Source organism: Mustela nivalis (genome assembly GCF_964662115.1).
Source record: "Mustela nivalis genome assembly, chromosome: 2".
Lineage (NCBI taxonomy): Eukaryota > Metazoa > Chordata > Mammalia > Carnivora > Mustelidae > Mustela > Mustela nivalis.
Window position 1 is genome coordinate 170,714,139 of NC_139021.1, and position 17,976 is coordinate 170,732,114.

General features: G+C 48.9%; 1 protein-coding gene across 7 annotated transcripts in view; it reads right to left on the reverse strand.

The window, feature by feature from the left end:
• Positions 1–17,976, reverse strand: part of NRAP (nebulin related anchoring protein) — a 69,241-nt gene that overhangs the window by 23,729 nt on the left and 27,536 nt on the right. For all 7 annotated transcript variants that reach the window (XM_082721451.1, XM_082721448.1, XM_082721446.1 and 4 more), the window contains 11 exons: positions 16,641–16,748; positions 16,293–16,394; positions 13,810–14,007; positions 13,123–13,227; positions 10,399–10,497; positions 9,446–9,550; positions 8,181–8,288; positions 6,155–6,466; positions 4,967–5,071; positions 2,141–2,239; positions 431–535 (listed from right to left, as the gene is read on the reverse strand). In XM_082721451.1, coding sequence (XP_082577577.1) covers positions 431–535; positions 2,141–2,239; positions 4,967–5,071; positions 6,155–6,466; positions 8,181–8,288; positions 9,446–9,550; positions 10,399–10,497; positions 13,123–13,227; positions 13,810–14,007; positions 16,293–16,394; positions 16,641–16,748 — 1,446 coding nt within the window. The remainder of the gene's footprint in view (positions 1–430; positions 536–2,140; positions 2,240–4,966; positions 5,072–6,154; positions 6,467–8,180; positions 8,289–9,445; positions 9,551–10,398; positions 10,498–13,122; positions 13,228–13,809; positions 14,008–16,292; positions 16,395–16,640; positions 16,749–17,976) is intronic.

Consider the following 17,976-nt stretch of genomic DNA (forward strand, 5'->3'; position numbering starts at 1 on the left):
TGTCTCTGAATAGGAAGCAGCAAGTATAAGGTTGAGTGTGCAGAGCTCTTTACGTAAAATACAGAAAACTCAACAGTCTCTATCAAAGGACAGGGCGGGGGGATGTTGCTGATCATGATCCTGGGAGGGTAGGGTCTCTCCTTGGCAGAGCCACTGGATGCACTATATGCTGATGCTTCCATATTTCAGCCACTCAGTACAAATGCCCTTCATACTAAGGCAGTTTTCCCAGTCTCCTTCTCATAAATGGGCTTGACTCTTCTGCAAGACAACCTACCTAATCTGCAGAGCTCGTGCCAATGGAGATATGACACATTTTAAGATGGTGACCGCAAAGCATTAAACTAGGCTCCAGGCCCCAGGCTGTTGTGCCCCGCCCAGGCCCCCTGGTCTCCCTAATTAAAACCAGGACCCCTTCTATCCGCCTCACCTCACTGATATTCATGGCATTCAGCTTGGCCAGCAGGACTTCAGGGAGGTCGGCTGTCTGAGTGTAATGATGCTTTATGTTTTCTCCTTGTTCCCTGTACAACCTCTGTGGACGAAGAGAGGTTCTGTATTAGACCCGGGAGCCTCCTCCACGCAGGCAACAGCCAAGCTGCACTCCCGGGGACAAGGATGGGGTGGCTGCCCCCTCCCCATAGAGACAGGAAGCTGGGTGCCGCTACTGAGATCTCACAGCCAGCACGGTGATGTGCACCTCATCCCCTCCCGAGCCCCCCTTCCCAGCTCGGGACAAGACAGGCTAAAACTCGCCTCTCAGCAAACACTCTCCACTTGTAGCATCTGCTGACCATGGGTGAGCAGAAAACGAGATCTAGTTAAACCTTAGTAAATCTGTTATGCCCTATAAACCGTGAGAGGGCACCGAAATCTAGAAGCACAAGAGATGGCTCTTTCACAGGTGAGGTCTGCCCTGGGTCGACTTCAGCCCTTGTTCCGTCCCCTCATCTCAAGGATTCTTGTGCTAATAAATGTCCACTCGGTGGGTCTGGGGTCCTAGCCACCCAGAACTCTGATCTGGGCTTATGACATCCTCGTAGACGACACACGAAGTTGGCATCGACCACCGGAGAGAGCTGCTAAACCAGCCTTTTCCATCCTAAATCTCATTAGTGTGTCCAAGTTTCTCCGTATCGCAGCAGTGCCCCCTAGAGTCCGTTAGGGTAAGGAAGAAGCGGGTGTTGTTTTCCTTCATATAAAAGTTCTTGTTTGACCATCTGTGTTTCTCGGAATTCAGGTGCTTCTGCTGGGCTGCTCATCAATAAATTATAAATTCCTAAACCTGTAAGTGTGTAAATCATCCCATAACATGTTCTGACAGGCACTGAGGACATTTCCAAGTGCCTGCTGAATAAGGCATCCCCAGAATAATGTATTCAACTGGGAAGCAAGAGAGATAATCTTAAAACTCCTCTCCCATTAATTTTTGTAAATTTTACTTATGGCAAGTTGAACAGTTTGAAGATATTTCTAAGGCATGCCTGCCCTGCATAAGGATCTGTGGGCCTGTCTCAATAAAATCAGCCAAATGGGGTTGATCCATATCCTAAAGTGAGTTTTTATAGGATCTCATGGTTCAATTTAGTCCCCCAAAAACACTGTGCCATGAGGGTAAAAGGCCAGATCTCAGTTCCACACTATAAAAGGAATTTGGGAAATGACTTCAAAGTTAGTCTTACGTACACAAGACCCAAATCGTTTTCAAAGTCGTTAGGGGAATTCAGAGAGCGAGAATTTCTGCCCTTGGGTCCCAAGGAGTCCTAGCAGGGCTGAGTCTGCCAATTACCAAGAATTTGGGCCCCCAAAATTTCAGTTCTGAAAATAACACTTCAAACCAAGAAGGACAGGGGGAAAAGGCCCCACCACAGACAATTCTTGAAAACATGCAAATGGGAAGATAGGAGAGCATGGGGACAGCAGGGCGGCGGAGCCCCACTTGGCATCCGAAGAGCAGCAACACCCCATTTGCATCCTAATGAGGAGGCACCCCTGCTAAGGTGTGTCTCGGCAAAAGGACAAGAAGTTCCTTCATCCTTAGAACAACAGAAGGAGCAAGACAAGAACCCCTCGGCTTCAATCGCAGTGTTGAAAGAAGAGCCCACTCTTAGAGTCATAATGTATATATATTATCACTTACATCCACTGCTTGGGTATAACTAATTCTGGCCTGGACCATCTCCGGAGTGTCTTTAATACTGGTAAACTTCAAAGCACCTGGATGCTGACGGTACTTCTTCTGTTGAGCAGAAAAAGATCAAAGCTGTGAATTTTGTGCTGCTCTTTCATACCATTTGAAAGGGAAAATCATAGGTTGCTTGAGATTAGAGTGAATTTGTGAACATAATTATTATTCGGCTTCCTCCATCTTTATATCCTCGGTGCCTTCAGGTTAATATTTGTTTCAATTTAAGAATAACCTCATGTCAATTAACATTAAAGTATTTCTACCGGGTGCAAAGAAAACATCGCAAAATTAGGCTATTCCCGTAAAATACTGCGGGATGCACACTTAGGGAAGGATTCTTTTTATAGGCTTCAAATACTGTGTCACGGTTGTTTACATATCTTAGTTTGGGTCCCCCAAGCAAGAAGGAAGTCACATTTATCAATTGAAGCGTCCCGTTTTCCTTCCCCAAAAGGACACCGCAGAGATCATCACAGTCAAAACCCTTGCATTTAACAGCCAATGATATAATAATTCAATCACTTTAGGACCCAGTTAACACAAGCAAGAATTCTTTAAAATGTTACAATAACACAAAGAAGACCGCTATTATTGAAAGGAGCCATCATACATTTTGAAAGACACTGGGGGTAAAAAAAAAAAAAAAAAAAAAAAAGAATTACAAAGAATTCAAATGCTGGCAAAGATCTAGATACCCCATTCAGATTCAAAAAGTCACACTTAATTAATTCCTGTTGTTTTTTTTTTAATCCAAATATATTTCCAGAAGACTAGCACAGTTGCTATCTCCATGGAATTATAAAGTGTATCTTTCCGCAAATTGAATAGTTATTTTATAAACACTTACTCATTTATCAGGTTCCATTTTTGTATCCTGTTTTGTTTAAAGCAGATACAGTTCAACATCTAGCCCTCTCTGTTTTGTCACCTGTTCTTATAAATAAAGCTTTATTGGAACACAGCCGTGCTCATTCATTCACATGGCAGAGTTGAGGAACTGCAAGAGAAATCTTGTGGCCCATAAAGCTGAAAATATTTACTATTTGGTCCTTGACAAATAAGGTCTGCCAGCTCCTGCTTTAAGTGATAGATGTGTGTACATTTGTGGCTCTTTCAACAGTGTGTGGCATTCTGTCTGAAAATTAAGAGGTCAGGCAATTTGACACTAAACTGGAAATGTGCCAAACTGAAATGAGATGATTGGGGAAAGTTGCTGAAGGATTTTCTTGCCTGACTGAAGTTGAGAACTGGTATGAAGCGTAGAAGATAAGCACATTTGTTGAGTAGGTTTGCAAAATGAGGTGGAAAATTAAGCCCACCATGGGATAAATAGTTCCAGAAAGATCCCTTGGGTGCCAGACTTAGATGCATGAAGGAATCATCTTGAAGTCTAAATTGAGTGTATAATTCATTTTTTATATCCTTTTATGAGTGGGTCCAGTGAGAGTTTAGGATCATGAGTCCTCAAACCTAGATGTTTGCCCCTGCAAGTTTCCTTTTAAAAGGGCCTTTCCTCAATCAGACTGAATTACTTAGGGTAGTACAGTAGCCACAGAGCTCCCAGGGTCTTCTAAGGCTTGCGTGTTGACTAATATTCTGAAAAACTAGGCCACTCAGAACCCACTTTCAGAACCCACTCTGTGACATGTCAGAATTACCTCCCCCAGGAAAATATCAACGCTGGGCAGGTGTGTTTGAAAAAACAACTGAGGGGTCTTTCTGTTTTACCTACTCACTTAGTAGGAAAGTCTTCTCAAAACAAGGTCCCAGGAGACTAGTAACTAAGGCTACAGGTTTTCCTGGGGCTATGTCATTGTGGTCTCCCCCCGACCCAGAAAAGTCTAGAAAAACCAGATTACTCTGAAAGCAACTAAAAAAATTCTCGCTTGCCTCCTGAGCAAATAGACATGAACAGAGGGGGACTTGGGTTGTTGGAGGGTGTGCAGCCATGGTGTGAACATGAGGCAAGGACCACTCCCTGGCCTGTCTAGTCTGGTGGCTCTCTACCTTTGGGCAGAGTCTGGAGACATTTTTGGTTGTCACAACCAGGAAGAGGGTGCTACTGGCACCTAGAAGGTAGAGGCCAGGGGTGCTGCCAAACACCTCACAAGACTCAGGACAGCCCCCCGCTCCCCCAAGCCAGAGTTTTCAAAATGTCAATAGTCTTGAGACTGAGAAAACTTGATCTAGTCTTTAAACAATCTGTTTAGCGAAACTCTCCTAAAATATGAGCAGACGGCTCTTTTTAACACGCCGTGACACCTTCGGGTCCAGCCAGGGAGGCTACAAGTAGACAGGAGTGAGATTTAAATAGAAATGAGACCCCCCTCCCCAATCAGGAGAGACCCAAGTCACATGCTCCACTCCACGTGAATATTCAAACTGTTTACACTGTAGCAGAAGGAGAAGGAGAAAATGCACAGAAAGTCAGGAAAGAGCTTTCTGGGTGCAATAAATGGGTCTTCTCCTCATCTCTCCCTTGTTGCTTCATTAAAAAGGTAAGTTGGTGGGTAGCAATTGAGCTCTTTTTTGATTGTTGTTACTATTCCTAATACCATTTGTCACCAACTTTGTTTTTGCCAGGGCTCGGTGGGCCCCTACTGGTGTGTGTTTGGTATGCAGTTTCCCCCTAATTACCAGCCCTTGTCTGGGTTTCCAGGCCTTTCATGTAGCTTTGCCTTTTTCTTTGCCTTTTGAGTGGAAATTATTTTAATTTTATACAGAAATGCCACACGCCTAGTGCAGCCAGGCCTGTTGCACGCTGTCAGGAAATCTCACCTCGCTAATGAGTGCTCCTGCCTTCTTCGCCTGCTCCACATTTAATGACCCGGTGGCGACCCAGCCCGCGCCTTTCATCCACCTCACATCTGCCCTGTATCGGTTCTGACAAAGGAGAGAGGGAAAAAAAAAAAAAAAAAAAAAAAAAGGCAGGCCATTGTCGGTGTGCAGACATTTAAAGGGCTATTAACGGCGCCCAGATGTCGCCTTGGTGCCAGCTGAGTCAAATTAGATGCCACTTTTGTCTTATCCATTTCTGTACAGTCACAGATAGGGCTCCAAAATGTCAATTAATTTCCCCTGTAATTGGAGCGTCCCGGGGCCCCCGCGCGTTAGGCCCCGCCCAGCAGCGCCCGGGGTGGAGCGGGCGGGGCCCATCCACCTGGTCCCTCATTAAGGACGCGTGTCTACCTCGGGCAGAGGAGCGTTCTCATTGTCTGCTTTCCCGGTTCCTTGCTTAAAATGACAAGCAGGGGAGAAGAAAATGAGAATTCACGACAGAACCCAGGTGGGGAGCTATTGGAGGGAATTTCACAAGACAGCCGAGGCTTCCCACCGCGCCGGATTCCTTCCTACACCTCGGTGTGGCGCGGGGTGGGGGGTTGCGCGGGGTGGGGGGGGGGTCTCATTTCTTTACTCGCCATTGAAGGAGTCGTTTTCATGGAAAGCCATTTAAATGGACACTTGTCTAAAACGAGCATATCGCCCATCTATCCGGAAACAGCTCGACCAGGAAGGGGATGTCAGCACTGCCCTCCCCAGCCCCGTGTGGAACAGCCAGGTGGGGCGCACAGGGAGAAAGGGGAGGGGGGCTCTGGGGGGTTAACGTGCTGCCCCTGCAAAGGGACTGCCAAGGTTGGAAGGAGGATGGGAGATGCTGTCCCAGAACAGGCCGCAGTTAGGAAGGTCACCCATCCATCCTCCCCCTCCACAGTAAAAGAAACAGGGAAAACGTAGGCAGAGCAAACCCCAGGAGAAGAAAGCCCCTTTGTGATTTTTCTGGGTGCTGGTATAGGATCGAAAGTGGGCAGAGCTGGAATAAAAGTTGAGCCGCTAGGAGAGGGAGGATGGGTCCGCCCTGCGATCCAGAAACAGGTATCTGGATGTATCCGCTATTGTCTGGGGTGGCTCGGGCAAACACTGGTGGGGGCACTAGCACACGTGAACAGGTGCACACACGGAGCTTACATCACTCTGTAAATCGTACGCCTTCTTGGCCCATTCCACCTTCATGTCCGTGGGCAAAGCGGTGAACTGATAAGATGCTGTCTTGTAGCCGATGTCTGTGGCTAGATGCTGGGCCTTGCGGGCGTGCGCGAGGTGGATCATGTCCAGGGAGACGTGGCACTGGGATCTGGTGTCCTCGAACCCTTTCTTGTACTCGAGCTCACTCTGCAGCTTGGACATTTGCAGCGAGTGACTCATTTGTGAATCGCCCCGGGCGTCCTTCGCCCCAATGAGCTTCCCCCGGGACCTCTCGTAATCTTCCTTGTACTTCACCTAAATGGGAGGAAGAGAGTGGAGTGTCTTAGCATCTCCTAAAGCCGTTGTTTGCTTTCAAACAGAAGGCACGACAGTTCAAACACAGCCACACAACAGAATGTTATTAGAATTAGAGTCATAAGGAGTTTGCCTCTTATCATCACACAGTAAACTAAAATATTACTCGTTATTTCCCTTTTCACCTCAGCTGCCCGTCAGCTCAGAGCTACACTGAAGGCTCAGCTGCACTACAGTCTTTTCCTAAGTTCCTGGTGACATTCCGTCTCTTATCTCTACTCTTCAGCCTTGTTTTTTCTGGCTTTAGTGTTGTTTTTTGTTTTTTGGGTTTTTTTTTTAACATTTTATTTATTTGACAGACAGAGATCACCAGTAGGCAGAGAGGCAGGCAGAGAGAGAGGAGGAAGCAGGCTCTCCACGGAGCAGAGAGCCCGATGCGGGGCTCGATCCCAGGACCCTGGGATCATGACCTGAGCCAAAGGCAGAGGCTTTAACCCATTGAGCCACCCAGGCGCCCCATTCTGGCTTTAGTTTTAAGTGGCCTGCTGCTTTCAAAAGTCACTTTAAATACCTTCCTGGGAATAGTGAAAACACCATAAACAGAAAGTCTTCATGAAATGAAGAAGACACAGAAGAGCCTAAGCATGATTGCCGTTAGAGAAAAGAGCTCGGATGACACAACCGAAGCCCACAGAAATATGCAGGAGTGTGGGGAGCACGTGTGAGCACACCGGCTTGGAAAAAGATGCGAGGCCAAGAGTAAGAAGGATCAGAATGAAAACAATATGTGTGGAAATGCTTTAAAAACTGTCACAGGACACAAGCATGTGGCAACCTTTTCAACATGATCAGGAGACCTGGGCTCTCCTGTCCTCTGTGCCAGCTACAACAGCAGTCTTTACTGAACCCTCACTCTGAGGTGAGCGTGCGACACCCCCCCCCCCCACACACACACACATACTCCAGGCCTCAGAGCGTGTCTGCAGACCAGGGCTGCTTGGTGAGCTCTTCCCAGGTGAGCAGAGAAGGAGCTTACGCCAGAAGGTAGATCAACCGCGCCACCAAGCCACTATTTAGCTCAGCTGATATCTCCATATATTTATAGAGACAAGTACATTTATGGGTGTGCATCTATTTCGGAAGCCAGACTGTTTGATGAAGTGAGCGGACTTGGCCTTACATTCTGGCTTAGGCTTCTTAGCTCACATCAGACTCCCAGCAGATGGCTTTGGACGATGGAAACTCAGTACGCATGAAATCGTTTCCTTTCCTCATAACTGCTTCGCAACTGCCAATTTCCTGATGAGTTAATGGAGAGGCACAAGGTGGCACAGCCTTCCCAGAGTCACAATACTGAGAGGGGTTGGAGCGAGGATTTTAGCGAGGTCCACCTGCTACCAGAGCCTGTACTCTTAGCCGGTGACCAGCCACAACGTCCTTAGATAGTCCTGGAAGGTCTCTGGGCATCAGTTAATCTGTCAAATAACCCATTTAGATTACTAGTCTTGCTACTACTACTACTAATGCTTCCAGCCATTAAAAACCAACGTGTGGCAGGCAATGCGCTGGGCATCATGTGGCAGTCTCACTGCAAAGTCGTCACCTCTCTCCCCACTTCACAGATTGGACCCTGAGACTCAGCTGAAGAGCCTGTGCAGACACGCTCTGACTCTCCCGGATGGAAAATGGCAGCCTTCATTGAGCACCGACTCACCTCACTGGCCAGGTCCCTGTTGGCTTTGGCTGCCAGGAAGCCCAAGGAGTCGAGACGCAGCTCAAACCCTTTTGCCTTCTGGTTTTCCCAGCTGCTCTTATACAGTTTCTGAGGAGAGGCAGGAGAAAGAGATCACCCTCCCGTGCGAGGGCTTCCCCGGCCTCTGTAATGCTCTCTCTCAGAGGCCAACACTGACTGGCCCTCCACAGCAAACTGGTACCCACAATACCACCAGACCTCCTTGTTCCTGCCTCAGGGCCTCACTGACACAGGGCTTCCCTCAAAAGAAGCAGAATTCAAACTCCAGAGACCTTGAAAAATACTAGGAGTCTTCAGGGAGGTCTCAAACACATGGCAGTGGTGCAGTGTTTCGAAACCCACAGCAACATTTCTGGAAGGTCTGTTCCCCACCTCCGCCTACTCACACCCCAGACCAGCTGCTGCTGCATTTACAGCTACTACCTCCCTTTGTCTTCCTGCACCCAGTCTCTAGTCCCCCTGGGTCTGTCCTTGCTCCTCCTAGCTCCTGTCCTGCCCCCACCTGCAGATTTCAAGTTCCTTCCTCTGCAAGTCTCCTGCTCTTTCTATGTGTGTGAATTGATTTAGCCTCTGTTGCTCCTTCTAATTCTCCCCTCTACCTATTACAGGGACCAGGACTCCAAGGACCAGGTTGCTGAGTGTGAGAGCTAAGGAAGGCCTCTCCTAGCAGACAGAGAGAAGGAAGCTGGGACCATGCATGCTTTTGTGTCTAGGAGTAATAGCTACATTGTCCATACTCCTTCCAGGGATTTCTGTATATTAACTCACTGAAGCCTGTGACAACCCAATGAGACAGGAACTAGTATGACCCTGATTTTACCAATGGGACAACTGAGCGCAAAGAACTTGCCCAAGGCCACATATGTAGTAAGTGGTAGACCCAAGGAGCAAACCCAAGCAGTGTGGCGTGAACACCTTTGAAGCCTCACTTGCTTATCAATACTGATGCTAATCAATACTAATACTGTTCTAACTAGGACCGGCAATCACCACTGCCTCCTGTTATATTCTCAGTGGTTCAAGACTCCCACCAGCTCTGTCCTAGGGAAGGTGGTCCTTCCCTCCCCCCTAAGACACTGGCCAGGATCAAGATCTGCTGGATGGGCTATTTACAGTGCCCAGATGTCTGGAACCTCCGTTGACATGCCAATATGGTGGGTGGACTTTGTTGCCCAGGGCTACGTGGAGAAGCAGAGGCTACAGCTGCCCTCTCCCTCTTGCCATACCTCACTGAGATTGGCAGCATTGGCTCGGGCCTGTAAGAAGAGAGGCTCGTCTTTGCTGATGCTGTACTGATGGACAGACTGCTCGTTTCCTGCCTTATAGGCCACCTGTTGGGAGAGAGCCCTGGGTCAGGAGCAGGTGGTGCGGGGTGGGCTGGCATCACGGACACGTCTTCAGATCTGCTTGCCGTCTCTGTGACTTGCACAGGCAGTCCATTACAAAACGGCCCAGACCAGCCACTGGCCAGCAGAATCCAATAAAGGCGGCTTCCGGCAGGAGGGGTTGAAGGCAGAAGCAGCGGCAGTAGGAGCTGAGAACTAACACCTCCAGGGTTTCTGTTCCCACACTTCTGCCATGAGAAGGCATCAACCTTCCCAAGCTGTTCCCATCTACGCTGCCCACAGCCGCAGGAAATAACCCCCCAGAGGTCTTGGATGAGCACAGACTCCCCAAAGGAGAAAAATTAGAAGCCCACCCCGCCACCTGCACCCCCACCATCAATCCCAATAATCCCAGTGCATTCACAGGGGCTGACCCCCAGGAAGTGAGCAGTGACCCGAAAGTCAGCGTCAGTGGGCGTCTGAACACTCTGCTCTCTCCTGCTCTCCCTCCTTCCCAGCCACCCACACCGCGGCTATCTGCTGACTCTGAGCTCTGTTGATGGCACCTTTTCTGGGACGTGCACTTAGACCTTTAGGAAGGAAGGCCAGTAAGGTCCTGGCCCCATTGTAGGAGCTCGACACCTGCTCTGTGGTGACCTGGGAAGGGGGCGGGGGTGCGGCTACCGAACACTGATGTGTAAATAAGGCACATGCTGTTTCATTATACAGCCTGGAGGCCCCCCTGGCAAGCCGGGCCCAGCCTGTCGAAAGCAAAGGCTCACGGTTCCTAGACCTCGCCTGGGCCCAGCCTGCGACACAGCGGCCCGGCAGGGCTGGGGCAGCCCGGGACTCACCCCGCTCTGCAGCTCCTGGCTCTTCCTGGCGTGCTCCATCTGGGAGCTGTCGGCCACGCTGGTGAACTTCAGCTTATCCACCCTCTGCCGGTAGTTTTTCTGTTTCCAAAGAAAAGGGACCCTGTGGCATTCGGATTTGGCTGTCCCCACCCCACACTTGTGCCCACGACCACACGCGCGTTCTCAGCGACGCCCCCATCTTCTGGGCGGAAGCCCTCCTGCGGGGTCTGCAGCCCCATCGGGACCCCACAGACCTGACACAGCCTGCTCTGGGGAGCTTCTCTTAGCTGCTGGTCCTGAGCGAGGCCCTGAACTTCTCCCCCCACTAACCCTTATATCCCCCCTTGTGCCCCGAGATGCATCCATCTTGTAAATCGAGATCTGGCATAGGAAAGTGAGACCAAGGGAACTGGGACTTCACCACCCGGAAGACGGAGGCCAAAGCTCGCCTCCACCTCGTGGCCTTGGGCACATCCCTTAATCCCCAGAGCCACTCTGGCCACAATGGTACGAAAAATAGCAGCTGCCCCACTGTGGGGAGGGGCAGAGGTTTCGCGGCTCTGCTTTCGGTAAGGGCAGTCTGGGGGCACGAGAGTGTTCACATGAGCCGTCACCAGAACGCGCGGTGCTGTCGCGACCATCCGAGGAGCCCCTGTGCTCTAGGGAGAGGACATGTTGGGGGTCGCGGACAGAGCAGGCTGGCAGCCTGGTGGGATTCACCCTCACAGTTTCTCCGTGTTCCAGATCACTGAGGTCTTGTCCTCCCGGCGTCCCCGCCTCCCAGCCACAAAGTAACTGGCAACATTTCAGATGTGCTAATTCCGTCTCCCCACAGGGACTCCTTGTCCTTCCCGGAGGTTGGCTCCTTTGGCTTTTCCACCGGACATGCCAAAGTTGACGGGAAAGGAGGCAGCTGAGCATGGCGGACTGAAGCTGAAGCTTCGCGTGGGGGGGAGAGCCGAGAGGAGCAAAACCCCGGTGCTGTCAGCAAGAGGGTCATGGGGACCAGCTGAGCCCTGAATAGGGTTTGGAATATCGAAGCTTCCAAGTGTCTTCCCTTGAGGAAAAAGAAATTATAGGGGCGCCTGGGTGGCTCAGTGGGTCAAAGCCTCTGCCTTCGGCTCAGGTCATGATCTCAGGGTCCTGGGATCGAGCCCCGCATTGGGCTCTCTGCTCAGCAGGAAGCCTGCTTCCTCCTCTCTCTCTCTCCCTGCCTCTCTGCCTACTTCTGATCTCTTTCTCTCTGTCAAATAAATAAATAAAATCTTAAAAAAATAAAAAGAAAAGAAATTCTAGAGACAATATTCCAAAGGGACTTGTTATTCTCCTCTCTCGTTCCAGTGCGTTGAATGGGAAAACTTCACCACACAATTGAAGGAAGTCGCATTACCCTTCCATGGTGGGAAATTCCCCATCGTTCCAGACTCTGCCTTTGGTCAAATCGTAAGAACTTAACTGAGCAGCCAAGAGTCCACCCTGTACAGGGCACAATAGAAATATAAAACAGGAGAAAAGGGTGCTATCTTCCTGGCCCTCGAGGAGCTTAATAACTAGTAGGCACAGGACGTCAGGCAGAGATGGGAACTCCCAAGGATGGAGGTCAGCCAGCTGGGTCTCCTCCCCAAACCTTTATCCAAGACACACGGGGCTTTGTTTGCTCCACCTGGAGTTGAGCAGGCTGGAAAAGAAGCTAAAGTAAGAGGAACCCGAATGTGTCGTTCACTTTTCTCTACCTTCCTTATTTCTATGTTCCAACCCTTAGTGTGTCTGTGTCTGAGAGAATGATGAGCAGGAAAAGTAAGATTAATTTACAAAACGTGCTTTGGGGATACAAGACCACTTCGTGGGCAGGAGCTGGGGCCTCAGACCACACATACCGGGACAGAGCTCAGCTCTGCCGCCTGCTTGAAATGTGACCCTCCATCTCTTTCCTCATGAAAATGAGGATATTGATAGGGTAGTCAGAGTGTCTACTCCCATAGGGCGGTTGTGAGCCAAATGTATGTAATGCACTCAAAGCCGTCAAATAACGACATAATTATTATCGGCCCATGAAGTTCAGCTACATTATCACTATTATTACCATTTGCAAGAGAGATGCCGACTCAGCCTTCCCGATCCTAAAACAAGAGTTCCCTTTGAAGAGCCCAAACAGAGTTCCTGAAATAGTCAAACTCACTTCCAAATGAAATGCCCTTCAAAAGTCCTCCTCTGCCAGCTGCCAAAGCCAGCTTTACATGGTGCAAAGAGAAGCAGAGGCTTAGGGCTGCCGGGATGCTCTAACATTCTCGGTTTTACCCGAGAGGAAGAGGATCGGAAGGTTTGAGAAGCTTGCCCGGAGTCTGCAGTGAGTGTAAGGTACCAGCATCATGGGAACGCTGACCTCGGAACATCAGGTTCTCTGATTCAGGAGGAATGGCACGCACTTCCATGACAAACACATTTCCCCACGTGCCCATCGACTGAGTAGGACCACCCTTCCGAATTTTTCTTTGGATGCCACTGCTACTCTATGTAAACCAGTAGGCTCCTTGCAGACACCTCCCCAGGATGGGTAAGGGTGTGGAAGAATACCCAGCGTCAGGTGCCAAAATGAAGCAGGACTCCTCTGAGTCAGGCCCCAAACAAGCACGGGGCTTGGGGAGGGAGAAGCAGAGGGAAAGATGGCTCTCAGGGTCTCGTGGGCTGAGAGCCACTAGAAGCCAGAGCCTGTGCTCGGGTTACCTCGCTGACCAGCTCCCCAGCCTTCTTGGCCTGTTCCAGATTGAGACTTCCCTCCGTCAGCCACCCGACTCCTTTCATCCATGCTAGGTCGGCCTTGTACTGCAGCTGCAAGGGAAAACCCAAGCTGTAATGGGACACAGGGAGGCAGATGGGGCAAAGGTGACGGGAGACTTAGGGGAATCCCTACTCTTGCCTTTGTTTTCTTAAAAGAACTGTCCCCCTACACTGTTATAGTCAGACACAGCACTCTCCTTGGGGCTGAAGCCACTGGGCCCACCTCATAGCATGTTCTGTCTCAGTGCTGAAACCCCACCACCGATGACAAAGAGGGCTTTTCAGACTTTTTCACCAAAAATCTTATCTACCAACCCGCTAAATTTCCAAGATTTACTTGCCATCTTCAACACTGGCTTCTTCCTCTTTGCTCGGCACCATTACCAGCACATCTTGACTCCTGCAATAGCTCGGGGCCCCAGGTCTCCACGGTCTGGCCTCTGCTGTCTTGATTAATATCCACAGCTCTACCTCCCTGCCCGTCCTCCCTGGGTCCAGCCCCTCTTGGCAGCCCTTCCTGCTCCTACGAGTTACATCATAGACTCATGCACGGGTTCCAAATCACCCTCAAAATGTCCCTGTACTCAACTGCAGGAGTGGCAGGAGGAGAACTGGCAGTGAGGGGGGGCTCACCTCACTCTGGAGCCCATAGGCTTTCTTGGCCCACTGGGTCTTCATGTCTTCAGGCAGTACGGTGTATTCGTGCAGCTTTGTCCTATAGTCCAGGTCACTAGCCAGAGCTTGGGCCTTCTTAGCATGCTTGATGTGTACCATATCCATGGGGAGGTGAAAGTGGGTCTTACTCTCCTCAAAGCCTTTCTTGTATTCAACCTTGAATGTTATCAACAAGGCCATTATTTGAAGTCTGCCTTTGCAGAAGTGATTTACAACACAGGAAAGAAGCCTGGGCTTTCATGAGGAATTGGCAATGCCACTCATCTATCAGAAAGGTGTGACTCAATTTCTGGGTCTAGAAGGGGGCAGTGCTGGGGAACTATGGTTCCATACTACTTTGTCTCTAGGAGGAATGCCTCTCACCAATATTAAATCTTTTTATCTGACTGATCCAGGAGGAGAAGGCTCTATCCAAGGTTTCTGTAGACTCTTTAAGAGGCAGAATGACAAAGCTTGGGCTCCAGAGCCGGATGAGCCTGAATTCAAGCTGGTCTACCCCTTGCCAGCTGGATGACCTCTGGAAAGTTACATCGCCTCTCTAAGGGCTCATGTTCTCAGAGGACTATTGTGATAAGCAAGCAAAATAGTAGTTGAAATCTACCTAGTACAAGGACTGGCATAGAGAAAACACCTGAAAAATGTTCACAGTGAGGATGACAATGACGATGGTGGTGATAGTGATGATAGTGATGATGGTGGTAAAAATGTTGATGGTGGTGACGATGGTGGTGATGGTGGTGATGACAGTGGTGATAGAGATGATGGTGAAAATAGTGGTGACAGTGGTGAGGGTGATAATTGTGAATATGTGTTAATGGTGGTGGTGGTGATAGTGATGGTGGTGATGGTGATGATGGTGATGGGGGTGGTGATAGTGATGAGAGTGGTAATGAATGGTTATAGTGGTAATGGTGGTGATGATGATGGTGGTAATGATGGTGATGATGGAGATGGTGGTGATGATGATGGTGGTAGTGATAGTGATGGTGATAATGATGATAGTGATTATAGTGAATATGTGGTGATGGTGGTGGTGATGATGGTGGTGTGGAGGGTGGTCATAGTGATGGTGGTGGTGGTGATAGTGACAATGATGGTGGTAGTAGTGGTGATGGTGGTGGTAATGATGGTGATGGTGGTAATGGTGGTGTTGATGATGATGATTGTAATGATGGTGATGGTGGAGATGGTGGTGGTGATGATGATGGTAATGATGGTGATGGTGGTAATGGTGGTGATGATGGTGGTAGTGACGGTGATGGTAATGATGGTGGTGGTGACAATGATGATAGTGATTTTAGTGAGTGTGTGGTGATGGTGGTGGTGACGGTGGTGGTGTTGAGGGTGGTGATAGTGATGATGTTGGTGGTGGTGGTGATGGTTGTAATAATGATGATGATGGTAATGATGGTGATGGTAATAATGGTGGTGGGAAAGGTGGCATGCTACAAAAGAAGCAGTATGGTGCCAGTACTAAGAGTCCTAGGCTCTAACACTACCCCTCCACCTTTATCACTGACTACTAGATGGCTTTGGACAAGACATAATCTTTTTGGTCCCAACTGCTCCAACTGCAAAGAAGAATGTCATTTTGTTCTCTGTCTAAAAAGAAGCCCAATTCTCAATGTCTTAGTATATTTCATGATTATGCGCTTCATAGGACTTGTTCCATAGTCACATCCAAAATGGCAACCCAGATGACAACTCTCTTATTCTAGTCAAACTATGGCTCCTAAATGACTCACTAGGTAATTATATCTGGCCGCACCATGGGAGCAGCATAAGCTGGCCTCCTAACTTGGAGCGGCAATTGTAAAGCAGAAACTCAACACTCCTGTGTCCTTTAGGCCTGCTCAGCATTGTCAGGGAAGACCTGACCTGACACCAAGTCTATCCTTCCACCAAAGCATTTTGGTAAGTGACACCTAAGAGGGTTAATCTCCAGCCATTATAGCTGTATACAAGCAGTGTCACTTTGGTTGGTTGGAGTTTCCATGCACCAGTTGTTTGCTAACTACTTTGTACATCAAGTGTGTCATGGCCACAGGACCCACCAGGGACATTGCCACAACAAGCAGGATGCTTAGTGTTTGACTCTCCCCTATAAGATTAAGCTCCCCTGGGGAGGAACCTGTAATGTGCTGTTCATTCCTACAGCCCTGGTGTCTTAACAGGATCTTGCTCATCATAGTTGCTTGGTAGACTTCTGCGGAATTAATACAGGTGGACGGACACCTTTTTACCTTGAGCCATAGATGCCAGTCACCCTTTGGGCCAAAACACCTCATCTAAATAAAGAAAGTGAACAAACTCCTCACACAAGACATGAGAGAATTTGTAGGTAGAAGTCAACCATAAGGTCCCGGGAGAAGTTGGCCCCGGAAGGACACTCAAAGCAGCACAAGTCTGAGGAAGGGGCTGAGGGACAGGAAAGAGTTTACCTCACTGCTCATCTTGGCCACCTGCAGGGAGTGCAGAAGCCTCGAGTCTGTAGTGCCCATGACTTTGCCTTTCATTTTCTCATACTCTTCTTTATATTTAATCTTGAGAGAAAGAAGAAAGTCTACGGTGAGGAGAAGAGAAACTGTGCCACCTCAGGGGCTTTGGTATTCACAAGGTAACGGGAACAATTCTGAAAACAACCTCCCTGGTCCTTTGCGAACCCAGAAGAAGATTAAAGTCCTGGGATGTTTACAATGTAAGCAGTCATTATTTTTTTCCGCGGGACCGCTGACATTTTTATGGGAACCATTTCTTATACATTTCTGAGTTAATGAGAGGAAACCTACGTTGCTAGCAAGCTCTCCAGAGGCTTTGGCGGCCAGCAGAGAAATCGCATCCAGTTTCATCTCAAATCCTTTCCCCTTGGCCTTCTCCCAGCCTTCTTTGTACTTAACCTGGAAAACAGAAACACAGGTGACTAAGAGTCAGGATCCAAATTCCTGCCCAAAGTTAAAAAGACATTTAAAAGAACAACAGGGGCACCTGGGTGGCCCAGTTGCTTAAGCCTCCAACTCTTGGCTTTGACTCAGGTCATGATCTCTGGGTGGTGAGACCAGAGTTCTGTGCTGGGCGTGGAGCCTGCTTAAGATTCTCTCTCTCCCCCTCTGCCCCTCCCCTCTCTCCCTCTCTAAACAACAACAACAACAACAAAGCTGGTTTCTTCATCTGTTTACAGACCAGAATCTCGGCTATTATTGTCAAAATGGTAATAGCAATTTTTGAGACAGTGCATTGATTCCTGAGCTGTGGGGCCACGCAGGGCAGCGGTGACGGGACAGAACAAAGAGTAGAATCACATGTCTATCCGGGCTGTGCTGTTTCCTGATCATGAGACTTTGGGCAAAGCACATTACCTCTTTCAGCCTTGCTTTGCCATTTGCAAGAAAAAGGGGAAAAGAGAAAAAAAGAAAAAAAAACACAAAAAACATAAGACCTCCTATTACCTGTCTCAGGGTTGCTGTGGGGATAAATTGGGTAAAGAACATGAACGCAGAAACTAAGCTGGTAAAGACACAAGTTACTGATGTTGGCATGGTAACAACACCTATCTAATCGCCTTCTACTCTTCGACGGGCAATCTTTGCTTTAGGCCTGTGAGGCTCAGAGACATCAAACGACCTTACGTAGGTCACACAGCTTAAAAATGGCAGTACCAATGACTCAGGGCATTCTGATACCAAAGCCCATGCTACTGTGTCTATGCCATAAATAGGTGCTAGGGGTTAGGATGATTCAATAATTTCATATGTAAGGTGCCCATCTCAATGGGCAGCATAAAGCAGGCATTTAATAAATGGTGGCTCCTTTTTTTCTTCTCCTGCCCCCATCTAGGACAAGAAGCCTAATGATAGCCCTCTTGTGACTCCAGGAACAATCTAGTGATTAAGATTGACCTTAAAACTAAAATTTTCAGGGCACCTGGGTGGCTTCATTGGTTAAGCGTCTGCCTTGGGCTCAGGTTATGATCCCAGGGTCCTGGGATCGAGCCCCGGTTCAGGCTCCCTGCTCAGTGGGGACACTGCTTCTTCCTTTCCCCAGTGCTTGTGCTCCCCCCCCCTCTCTCACTCTCCCTCTCAAATAAATAAATAACAAAAATATTAAAAAAAAAAAACAACTTAAATT